Below are 12,168 nucleotides of genomic sequence, written 5' to 3'. Positions count from 1 at the left end.
GAATTGCCTTTCATCTCCTGAATTATGCCATATATGTAACGAGGCATGAAAGCGCCACTGGGTTAGAATGGGGCTCGTGTGAGTGTTCCCATCCTATTACATGTGAGTCCCACTTGCATGCGTTAAGCCTGCCGGAGCCAGCGGTAGAAGTGGGCCAGTGTTACATCAGACATGTTTGCCAGGGAGCTCGGTGGTCCAGTCAGGCAGTGTGTGTCAGTGTGTCAGTGTGTCACTCTGATACGCTTGCTTCTCTAGGCAGATAAGCCTCCTGTGCCATAACGGTGAGCCGTCCAGTAGACTAATGAACAATATCTGCTAATGCCTTAATCACAGGGTACACCGGAACTCCCCACGCATCGTCCTCACAGTCGGCTTGTGTTCAAATTACTTTTTCTGTAACTTCAGAAGTACGCTGGGATATTTTTGTGAGTGCACAGTGCAAAAGATTCTCGAAACTAGAAGTGCCCTTTTTAGAAACTTTGTACAGGAAAAAGACCCTTTGACAATGGTGAATTGATTCCTGGAAGCAAAAAAAACAACATTTCTGCACCCAGTCGGCACAGAATCAGCAGCTCACAAGCGGCGCTCCTTGAGCAGACCGGGTTTTCACTCTCTCGCAGAAGGACACTTCAGCTGGAGCATATTCCTCTCAGCGTGAGAGCCTGAACCCACGTCTTTCTGGGTGAAGCACGGTCTCCATAGTCACTAAGCCTCGGGAAGGGCTGCAGTGGGGTTATTAAAGCCATTTACTGTCTATGATCCAATTGTGTAAGATGTCTCCCATGGCATCGGATTTAAGTAAATCCCTGAATCTCCAATGCCTATCCTAGGCCCGGCACTTTGCGATATGTAGGAGGAACAACAACTTTAAATACTTGAGAAGAACCAGAAGAAACTGGTAATGTATCCGTGTCATGTTAATGACACTTGGTTGTTCCTGTTGTGTATTTGTGGTATTCCTATCAACTCTGAAAAGCAAAGAAATCATGTGTTTATTTAAAAAATTTTTTAAACAGATGAACTGTGTTTTGGAGAGTTTCGGTTCTGCTTAAGTTCAGTCAGTTCAGTACTAAGAAAAACCATCTCTGTGAATGTGTGGAATCTCTTGAAAATAGTCTTACCAGACAAAGTGTGACAAAAGACAAACACAAATGTCATATTTTTTATGATATGTCGAGAAAGTCAACATTCTTTTTAATTTTCTTTTCAATCTTGAAATGCGCCATGATCCACAATGAACATTGGTGTCTTTACATACATAGTCATGTCAAGAAGGGATGGTCACCCAAACAGACCAATCACCACCCATCTCTAAGCACCACACAATTCTTGCCTGTTTTTTTTGTTTTTTTTGTCATTTTTTCATAAACCATTGGCAAAACCACAATCACTACAGATTTATACACATTGAAAAAACAGGAGCGTGGGGAGAAGAGGAATGAGGCAAATACGTACATGTCATCACGGTCAATAAGAGAAAGACACAGTATTGAGAAAAAAACAACACCTTAAAAAAGAGATATAAAAGCAATGAAACAAACATTACAGTGTCCAGGAGAGAGGGGAACTTTACATTTATACACAAGTGTCAAAAAAGCCAAACATGGTACATAGACTCTTTTTTTTTTCAATCTTGGGTCCAGTGCAGGCAGATCATAACCCCCCAGGTATTGGAATTACAATGACATCGGGATGGATACCCCCAGAGCTGAATTGCAGAGGCATACATTTTCATAAACAAAGCACGGATTGTCTGTATTTTTTGTAACTTAATCCGAATGCCTCACTGTGGGGTCTTGGAAGAGATTCTGCATTCTGTTTGTTTTTATGAGGCTCTGAAACAATTCTCTCAAATCTGGAGCATTGAGAAGAGTCTCGGGAAGTGACTCGTGACTTATTTAAACCTGGGATGAAGTATGAGTCTCATAAGAGTCTGTACACATTCATAGTCTATGTTCCTGTGGGCTTTTCTGCAGTAGTGGGCGTCTCGACAACACAACCAAACAGGGAAATAAATACATGGGGCCAGTGAATGGGAAGTACAACAGATCATGGTTGATGAAGCTCAAATTGAGTAAAGGCTCTAAGTCTGCAGCTGGTGATTACAATTTCATCTAACAATTAAAGGCCGTTTAGTTAAGTGATCAAAACATGTGAACGAGACCCCTGCCTCAAGAAACAACGTGCTTCCTATTCAGTGCTTTTGGCTCTCCGAATTGGACATCCGTGTTTATGTAAACAGGGCATTAACAAGTGGTCAATGCTAAAGCTCAACAATCAAGAGAGGCTTGTTTGAATTTGAATGGGGACTGTGACACCGGTAGACGTGGCTGGACAGCAATTGTGATTATGGTATGGTTACTTTCCAAATCCTCTTTTGTCATTGCAGGTTTGTCACAATTTTTTGTTTCTTTTTTTTTCTTTGTAAAATATATATTTATATGAGATACTTATATTCATATATATCACAGTAATATACAAAACAAGTGCTTGAAAAATAAAGAATGTGGGATTTTGCAAATAAAGGAGATGGGTTGGGAAGGGTGGGTCATCAGAGGTAGGGTCCGGGAAGAGGGATGGAACTTGACATTTGTAGTGTTGGTAGTGTGGTTGTTTCTTTGGTCAAGGGAATGTTCCTATTTTTGTTTGCATTTGATTAAGGCAGATAGCCATACTTGTGTATGTTTGTCTACAGTCAGATATGTACCAAATTAATAGTACTGATAAAGCTTGAAAATCACTGATTTACTACATTCTGTCTCGAAAATGATCAAGATGTGCTTTTGCTGCTGTGATGCTGAATAGTATGGGATAATAGAAGAAAAGCTAAAAGGCAGTTCCATTCCTCTTCTCATTGCATAAACAAAAGTGCTTTTGCAAGTATGGAGAGGGTGTAAGAAATTACAAATATATACATTATATACAAATATGATACAGTGCCCCAAAAAGTTCAGCCCTGTTTGGTGACAGCGGATGTGGGTGTTGAGAAGCCCAGCTTCCTTGTCCCGGGGGCTTGAGGGATGGATGTGCGAACAGGGCAAAAGGCATAATGGAGGGGTAGTTCTTAAAGGAGGGGTCATCACTATAGGGCATCCAAGACAGCTCCCCTTGTCAAGAGATCTAACAATGAATGTCGCTCAATCTTGCCTTCTTGTTTCGCCGCCCCCCTGACTCCTTCTTTCCATTGTCCTTCCTGGATCCCTCCCCTGAGACACATTGTTTATTGTACCCCACCAGGCTTGGACTATCTCTCATATTGTTCTGTTGTGATGGGAGTGCCAAGTAAGGATGCTGGGGCAGGGAAGGCAGCGGTGGCAAGGTAGACAGAGATGCGGAGGGAGGTGTGGTTGGGGACTCTTGTCCAGAGCTGCTCCCTCCAGTGCTCATGGCCCTGTATTTGAGTCTGAGTTTGTGGGGTAGGGCTGTTCCCTTTACCTCCCCCTGTGTTTCTCTGACCTGGGCCTGTAAATAACTCTGAGCAGAGGGCAGAGGAGAAGCAGGATGGGGGATGCTGTCCAGATGCTGGTTTGGGTAGTTGCTGGAGTCAGAGCAGGATGAGGATGGAGACTCGTCTTCATCTGTGGAGGCCTCTTTGTCAGAGCTGCGAGGATCTCCATCACTGGATGAAGTGTCTTTGCTCGAAGAACTGGAGTTGCCCCCGTAATAAACATCATTTCTGGGCCCACCTTCGTAGGTAAGCTCGGGGGGCTCCTCATCATGAGCACTGAGATATGAGGGATGTGGCTGCTGCAGATGGTGGTACAGGCTAGAATGGGTGACCCCATCCACAATTTTATGAAGGAGCTCTGGAACAAGGCCTACTGGAGAGTCTCTTTCCTGCTGGTGTGGATGATGGCCAACTTTGTAATCCTGCCTTTCAACTGTCGCACTATGGCTATCTGAAAGCTCGTATAACGGAGAGTCTAATGTTTTTCTCTCGAGCTGTTTGGTCATCTCAGCCAGTGTCTCTGTGGGACTCTCTGAGATACTCTCCCTTGACTGTGAAAGCTGGCTGATGCATGTCTGCCCATTGTTACTGCTTGTATGCTTGGCTGCATGCATATCCATGTCCTGGGTCCTGGTTAGGGTCTCCACAGGGTAGGAGGCACTGCTAGAGCGGTAGAGGATGACACTTCTCTGCGCAGCAGGTGGGTGAGGGGCATTCTGGCTGGGGTTCATGATTGTGGTAATGGGTTCCTGATGGGACTGCTGTTGTTTTTGGTGGTGGATGTGATGCTGCTGCTTTTGGCCATGATAGGCGGACTCCAGCTCCTGAGAGTTTTGCTGAATTTTGTGGTGAGATGGCAGGCCACGGTGGATGTTGAACATGATCTGGGTGGTAGTGCCATTGGCGATATCCATCTCCAGCCTCTCACCCTCCTGCTTTATCTCAAATCCCATCGGCTCAGGACTGTCACTGGAGCAACTATCGGACATGTCAGAGAGGGAGCCACGTGGAGAATATCTCACAAGCTGATTGTGGCCTTCACCGTGGACCGACTGCTCGGTCTCAGAAGAGTCAGAGTTCATCATCACTTGCGAGCCACTGGAGTAGCCACTTGAGTAGAAGTGAGTTGAGGACGAAGAGGACGTAGAGCCTCCATTGCCTGATGCACTGCTCCCGCCAATCTGCTGGCTCTTCTCCATGTAGGAGGCAGTGCTTATTAGACCAAAGCGCAACTTCAACTGAAGCAGCTCAGTCTTGAGCCTCACATTCTCATCATTCAGTGCCATGACACGGTTCTCCAAAACCATGTCGTTGAGGCGCCGCTTCTCTCGGGAGCGTTTGGCAGCTTCGTTGTTCTTGCGGCGCTTCTCCCAGTAGGAGGCGTCCTTCTTCTCATCAGATATGAACTCGCGTTTTCGTCTGCAACTCATATTGGGTTTTGGTTTAACAAGGCGCCCAAGGCGAGCTGGTGATTCGTAATTGGAGAGGGTCTCAAGGCAGTTTTCGTTGTTCCCTGAGTTTTTGTCTAGTGTCTTGAGAGCAGAACTCAGACTTTCCATCCTTGTCCAATGACAGCCAGTTTGAAATATTTCCAGGCCAATTGGAGTAAAATTAGGTCACAGGTCAGATGACAGTTTCTTAAGTACCAGGATCTGCCAAAATCTCCCTTGGTGTTTGTGCTGCTTTACGGGTGAAAGTCATTGGGTATATGGAAAATGTCTTTAAAGTCACTTCTATTATTTCAGGAGGACCCTAAGGACACTAAGACCCTTGAGTAACCTAAGTGTCCAAGTTGGCCAAAAAGATCAGGAAGAGGTGGTAATCAACATTTGCACCCCTCATTTATCCAATGGAATGGCGCTTGCTGGCTGTTCAGTCTCTCTTTGGTCGGTCCTGTGGAACTGACCTCTCTTGATTTAGGTGGAAGGGAATGACTAAAAGATCCTTTTGTCGAGAAAATGTGACAAATGTATTCTGAGGGAATCCTTTGACCTCTTCTCTCTTTTTTTTTCAAATGTTTTGCATGTGAGCTAAGCAGCGCTGAGTTGAGCTGACGGAGAGGTGTCCTACAGCTTCAGGCGAGTAACAGGATGTAGGTCAATCCGTCTACATCAGCTACGTCGGCCTCTTGAGGAGCTGTTTCTTTCAGACTGTTTCTCTCTCTTTAGCTGGCTGCCAGATGAAACTCTCTAGAGACAAAGAAAGAGAAAAATACGTGTTAATCCACAAGGACTACTAGTGTTGCACCGTGCATTCACAAATAAGACTTAATATTAATATCTCAATTTATATCTCTTGAGACATTGTTTGCCACGATGGTTTCATCCCTTTTTTTCCTTGACATTTTATGCATTGTGATCAAAGACATCTTCAGGGGGAAAACATTATCACTTCCTTGTGGCTTTACTCCATTGTTTTGGCATGTCTGGCTTTGACTGAGCATGTCACCCCTAGCAACCAATGACTGGTCTCAAGACCTAAGCAACCACTGTCTGACCTTTTGGCCCTGCTATTGATCTGCTCTGTCTGTGGACCATGACCCCTGGCCCTTAGCCTGGCCTGTTGATGTTGACTTTTGTGATGTAATGGGGGTACTGAGTTCATTTCAGAGCTGAAGGAGTGGTTTCTTTTTTTCTCTTTGAGAAATTCTAATAAATCTGCATTGCGCCTTCTACATATAGTACTATGTGACCTCATATTTTCCAAGGCAGCTGAAAGCCAGCAATGTCAGGCACTGCTAATTATAACTGCATTTGGCAGCTAAGAGTAGTGGACACATGATTTATAAATTCCCTAACACGACCAAAATTGCATCACTGAGAGTTGATGAGAGTTACTGTGAGGCCAAAACTCTCCAATGCCTCTTAGCTCACATTATGACTATTCAAGGAAATGTTGAAACAACCTGTCAGCGGCCAGGGTATAGGGGGTTCCCTTGCATATTTTTTTTTTAATTCTGGGTCACCGGCAAACATACTAAACCAACAGCTTTTTAGGGAGCCAGCTCACGGTTTCATTTTTTTTTTCCACTCGGAAAACACTCCTTAAAAAATGGGAAACTCTGTGTGTGCAGTCGCCCACAGTGATATGTGGAAACACACTTTGCCAAAATGGTTCAATGCCAAAGCGATAATACAGAGATACAGAGTGAAGAGATACGGCAGACGAAAAAACACCCTCAGCAGGCCAAGGCTAAAGCAGCTGAGACCAGGACAACGGATTTGGTGGTATGTCAGCGGCTGGGAGGTGGGGCATTGATAAATATAGGTCAAGGGCCCCTGGAAAGAGGAGGTTGGGCAGGAATAAAGATCCATCTTAATGGAATAGTGGACTTAAGTAAAGTACCGGGGTGGTCGGGTGATCTCGTACCTATCGCAATATGTGTCTGAGAGCTTAGACAGCAGGGAGCTCACAGTAATGAGCTGAATAGGTGTGCACGTGGAAGGCTGTTGATGATGTTATGTGGCATGATATCAATAGTTTCAACTAAACAGCCGGGCGACACGCTTTATTATTAAACCCTGTTGGGGTGGGCTGTTCTGTGGAGAGTTCAACGAAAGATTATTCAACAAGTCTTATACAGAGGGGTGAGAGTACCCATATGATCCATTTTATAATGATGTAATACAAGATGCTTTCTAGAACAATAAAGAAAACAGGAAATATAAGGAAATATCCATTTACTTTACGTTATACCCGTCCATGGAGTAAAGGGTATCATGTAACTCCAAATGAATCAAAATACTAAACATGGCTCTTAATCTGGATTTTCTTGATGGATAATAGTCAGTTAAACACAGGTAGGCTTTTTTAAACGGCTTTCGGACTTTAACGGTATTAGATAAGTCACCGGAGGATTTTTAAAGGTTAAAAATACATGATTCGATCCATGCCTAGATCGATGTTAGAAAATGGAGACGTGGCTGTCTCCTTTTGGCGAAATAGAGCAGTCTAAGGTCATCCCGTCTGAGCCTTTTACATGTGGCTGCCGGGCACTAGGGGGAGACTTTCTCCCGGCGCGTCCCACTGACCCAGAAACTGCAACGCAACCTAGTAAACATGAGGCTCGCTGACTGCACTGTAGGGCTCACTGTCTGGAATATAGGTCATCAGAGCCGCGGACGGCCGGGCGACTTGAAGAGGGAAATACAGGAAAAAGAGAAATGCGAGGGAGAGAAATTAAAAGGGAATAAGAAAAACAACAACGACAAGCGAGAAGCGAGAAGCGAGAAAAGGGATTAGAGCGCTCGCTCGTTTGGAGGAAGACAGGAGCTGCCAGGGACAAAGAAATAAAGGGGACGTGTAAAGTTGGGACAAAACAAAGAAAGCAAAAAAAAAAAAAAAAAGGAGACGAGACGATAGCTGATGAAAAAGGGGGAGGAGGTGGTGGAGGGGCGGACGGGCAGCCGTGGCGATGGCGACGGCGGAAAGATATGTCACCCATGGCAACAACAGGAAAGAAGGGGCAAAACCGAAAAGGGGCGACCAATTGTATCTGACTTGCTCTTAGTCACTTTCTGACCGGTTGACAACTAGCAGATAGTTAAGAAAAACAACTAAAAATTTCTAAAACAAAAGAACGATGATGGATATCATCATAAGTTGCAGGATTGCACCGCGTCTTCTCTCTTTCTCTGTCATTATGTTTCCATTTTAAGCCCCGTCTTGCGAGTTCCAGTAGCTCCCCATAAAAGAGCATGTGAGAGAGTGGGTAAATCATATTTAGTCACAGGGTGCGCGTGGCACTCCTTGACTTCATTTTTGACGGATTTACGGATTTAACACCCGACCATTCAAATCTGACGAATCTATTCTGAAATTATGAAAAAAATAAATGGTGAACTGTAGACTTCTGGAGTCTGGAATAAACAAAATAATAGCTCAATGGCTTTTAGTCCTTGTGAAAAAATGCTCCAACACATGGATACAAATAGAATTCACCGCTGCAGGCAGACCCTGCCACAGACCCGATCCCCACCACCGCGCTTCACGTGGCCTGACCTGGATTTCTCTTTCCAATCAATCTTATATTCATCGCTTGTCATAACTAGGTCCCTGCGGCACTTATGGAATGCTGGCGCCGGGGGAGAATCAAACTCACGCTGGAACCAAAGCGGCTGACCGCGGGGTCAGCACCGCAGTCTGAAAAGTGGCAGTGAGCGCTGGAAAATGTGGACAGCGAGTTAAAGCGCCGCACGTGTCGGTGTGGAGCGGTCGAGGAAATGGAAGCAGATCTTAAATAAAGGATAAACGGCACGTGGTGCGAGGTGCGAGGGGCCAATGCGACGGCTGGGGCGTGCTTCTCGGATTCCAAGAGCCTCTTACCAAGAAAAGAAAAAAAAAAAAGAAAGTGGGGAAATGTAAGCCAGGGAGTCTGGCAGAAAGGCGGAGCCCCGTGGGCCGGCTCCTTGTTCCATGAACACACAGTCAAATCATCAGCTCTCTGGAAAGGGGATACAGGGAAAAAAAAAGCTGAGTGACCCAGTCCACGTGTTTCCGTAGTCACATGCGCTCCCTCGGCCTACTAAACTCTGTAATTCGTGTCTCCCCGGGCTCCAAACCACAGCACAATAACAAAGCGCGGCCCTCATCTTTTATCATCTTGCAAGTGCCAGGAAACCCTGAGAAAGCCAGGAGGCAGAAGAGCGCGAGGGGATGGAGTCCACTCGGTGGATTCCCTTTCTCGGGTTTATCGATTGATTTGGGATTTTCTTTTTTTCAAGATGGAACAAAGTTCACTGATACTGGAAAGTGTTTGTCTGTACAAACTGAACAGTTAGTCATATCCCCCACTATGCCATTGAGATCTTGCAGTGTGCAGTTGCAGGTTTTTTTTTTTTTTGTCATTTTTAGTAAATAAGATAAATCTTGACTCCATTAAGTGGCTTATGCCAGCCTGTTTTATCTGAGTGCCAGTGTGTGTTTCTGCATGACTGGTGCGTTTCTTTGTTATGGCACAGGCTGGGATTTGTTTTGCTGGGGGTTTATCCCGTTCATAGACAGCCCCTCCCTCAGAACTGGTGTGACCTACATTCAGAACTGGCATCAGCCAACCCACTGGCACGGCGTGGCCACAGACTATGGGTTTCCGACGATTGCGTAATCTCCCCTGCTCTCTAATCCATTTGAATTAATTTATTTATTATGCAACCTTCATCAACTCCAGGATACCTTTGGAATGTCTTCGATGGTCTCTTATATACTCAACATGTACATTGAGATTTCAATACTAATTCCAGACCAATCAAAGTGTGACGATTGTGATCATTCAAGAGTCTAAATTGGGTATAATAGTGACCTAATTTTATTAAATGTATTGTGTTTGTTTGCTTTTTTATTGTTACTATTTGATTGCATTCTATTAATATAGAGGCACTTTGCACGTTTTGTATGAAAAGTGATAAACATATAAATGTTATAATAATAATAATAATTATTATTATTATTATTTAAATTATAATTATAATAATTATATAATGTTATACTCAGATTGCAGGTAAATAGCTCCAACCTGTAAACGCCTCACCTTGCAGAGCATGGTGTTAGGTGACTATGAAATTATTACTGGACGGGTTCACATGCACAAATATTTACACACACGCACGCGCGCGCGCACACACACCAATATCTATCTGTGTATATATATATATATATATATATATATATATATATATATATATATAAATGCCTGCACCCAAGAACAAATGCTGCAAGGGAGGGGGTGCAGCCCCACGTGCTCTGTAACCACAAAGCCGGTTGTGTAAATCACCGGTTGCAAAACATTCATTGGCTTTTAAATTTAACTCTTACATTAAAATCCTCAGATTAATAGGTCAGAACCATACAGAATAGGTAAAACAGGACAGTATAATCCAGCATTTGGCAACATATGCATATTAAAACAGCTGGATAGGATTTTCATATATATATATATATATAGTTTATATAACAGTACAGATTGAACTAATCCTCGACAGCAAAACTATATGTGTGTATATTACAGTATATTACATTAATGTATTTATATACATTACTATCATTCATATTTAACCGAATCCTCAAGGTAAGTCAGCCAAAGGCAACCTTTGTGCGCATCGTGGCATTTCAAAAGCACGCAGCAGCATCTCCACATTATGATCTCCATCTATGATCACACACCCCCAAATAGCACGAATTACAGCCCGACAGACACCGATCGACACGCTCCGCATCTCACCCACATTTGACCCAGTCGTGGTGAAATGTGCCAATTGTTACCTAACCTGATATCTATAGTCATCCCTGCCTCCAAACACACACACACACACGCACGCACGCACGCACGCACGCACGCACACACACACACACACACACACACACATATGTTCTCCGTGTTTCCTTTGTTTTCACGTCTTAGTTGAAATAATTCCAGGCGGCAGAAGTGTGCAACTTGTGTGTAGTGCGCTCAGTGAGCCACCGAGGGGTGAAGGCTGCAGAACGCACGCCCTCCCTCCGTCACCTCCACAAAGAACCACGACACGTGACGAGGAGAAGTGTGTCCCTGAGCCTGCGTGGGATTTATCCGCTTGTTGGAATAGGACTGTAGCCTACTGACCCAAAACAACCTGTATAGGAGGAATTTATCATCCAATAAGCCTTTTAAACTTTTTTTTTTTTTTTACGACGACAACAGTGTTATTGCTTATTTATTACGCCATTGTTGTTATACGTATTATTATTATTATTATTATTATATTATTTTATTAAATGTTTATTTTATTTTATTTTATTTATGCCATTAACATCTTTTTTTTCCCCCAATGCGTGGACATACCTGTATAGAGAACCATTTTTACTCACAGGGTGATGGATTTTCAATGTTATGAAAGGCGAAGGTACCCTATTACATCACTGAATCCGGACCCAGATCGCTCCCGGCCATCACACCACACATCATACCTCATCATACAATAAAGTGTTTATATATTAAAAAAAATAATAATAATAAATATATATATATATATATATATTCGATTTTTTATTTTTATTTTTTATGTTTTTCGTAACGCAACTAAGGTTCAATGATTATGATGTAAACAGCCACAATATGTTGCGTTGTGGCATCATCTTTACTGAAGGAATCCCACTGCGACCCCCCGCCCCCCTCCTCCACCCATCAGACCCAACATAGTGGAGCCTCGCCTTGACGTTGGGAATACGCAGTCCGTCTCCAACCCGCCACCAAAACAAACACCCCACTATAACACCGAGTCACACGGAGACACTCAATATCTCTCAATATAGTGAAATTAATATAAGGTCAATTGATTAAAAACAGTATATATATATATATATGAATTTTTTTTAAATAAAAAACATCATCATCATCATCATCATCATCATAACAATCATAACAACAAGAAAATAAAATAAGAAAACAAAAACAACGTGTTATCTAGCAATATAAACCCGTTAAAAAAAAAAATCACAACAATAAAAAAAATAAAGAATACACACATACCGTTTTCGCGTGTCAAATAAGAATCCAACAGAAAGCAGCAGCGCTCCTTTGGTGCGTGTTGACGGCGTCAGATGCGATTCGTTCCCTCCTGCGGTTCACCCCAAAAAACGCACGCACGCACACACACACACCTACGCACACACGCACACAATCTATCCGCTGGGTGCAGGTAGGAGAACGTGAACACTTGTGCGGATTATTTTGAAATGCCTGCGTGTTA

General features: G+C 43.5%; 1 protein-coding gene across 1 annotated transcript; it reads right to left on the bottom strand.

Moving 5' to 3' along the window:
- Nucleotides 1–1,190: 1,190 nt before the first annotated feature.
- LOC307237220 (uncharacterized protein) lies at nucleotides 1,191–12,168 on the bottom strand. Its single transcript, XM_080009907.1, has 2 exons — nucleotides 11,949–12,168; nucleotides 1,191–5,637 (listed from the first exon to the last, which is right to left on the bottom strand). The coding sequence occupies exon 2, from the start codon at nucleotides 5,005–5,007 to the stop codon at nucleotides 3,121–3,123; it is 1,887 nt and encodes a 628-aa protein (XP_079866033.1). The 5' UTR covers nucleotides 5,008–5,637; nucleotides 11,949–12,168; the 3' UTR covers nucleotides 1,191–3,120.

The sequence above is a fragment of the Zeus faber genome, assembly GCF_960531495.2.
Source record: "Zeus faber genome assembly, chromosome: 11".
In the NCBI taxonomy this organism is placed as follows: Eukaryota; Metazoa; Chordata; class Actinopteri; order Zeiformes; family Zeidae; genus Zeus; species Zeus faber.
The sequence above is the reverse complement of the archived record's forward strand: the minus strand, read 5'-3'. Positions and strand labels throughout refer to the sequence as shown.

What these genes read in the sequence shown, in the direction of transcription:
- LOC307237220 (XM_080009907.1), bottom strand. Translation starts at nt 5,007, where the DNA reads ATGGAAAGTCTGAGTTCTGCTCTCAAGACACTAGACAAAAACTCAGGG.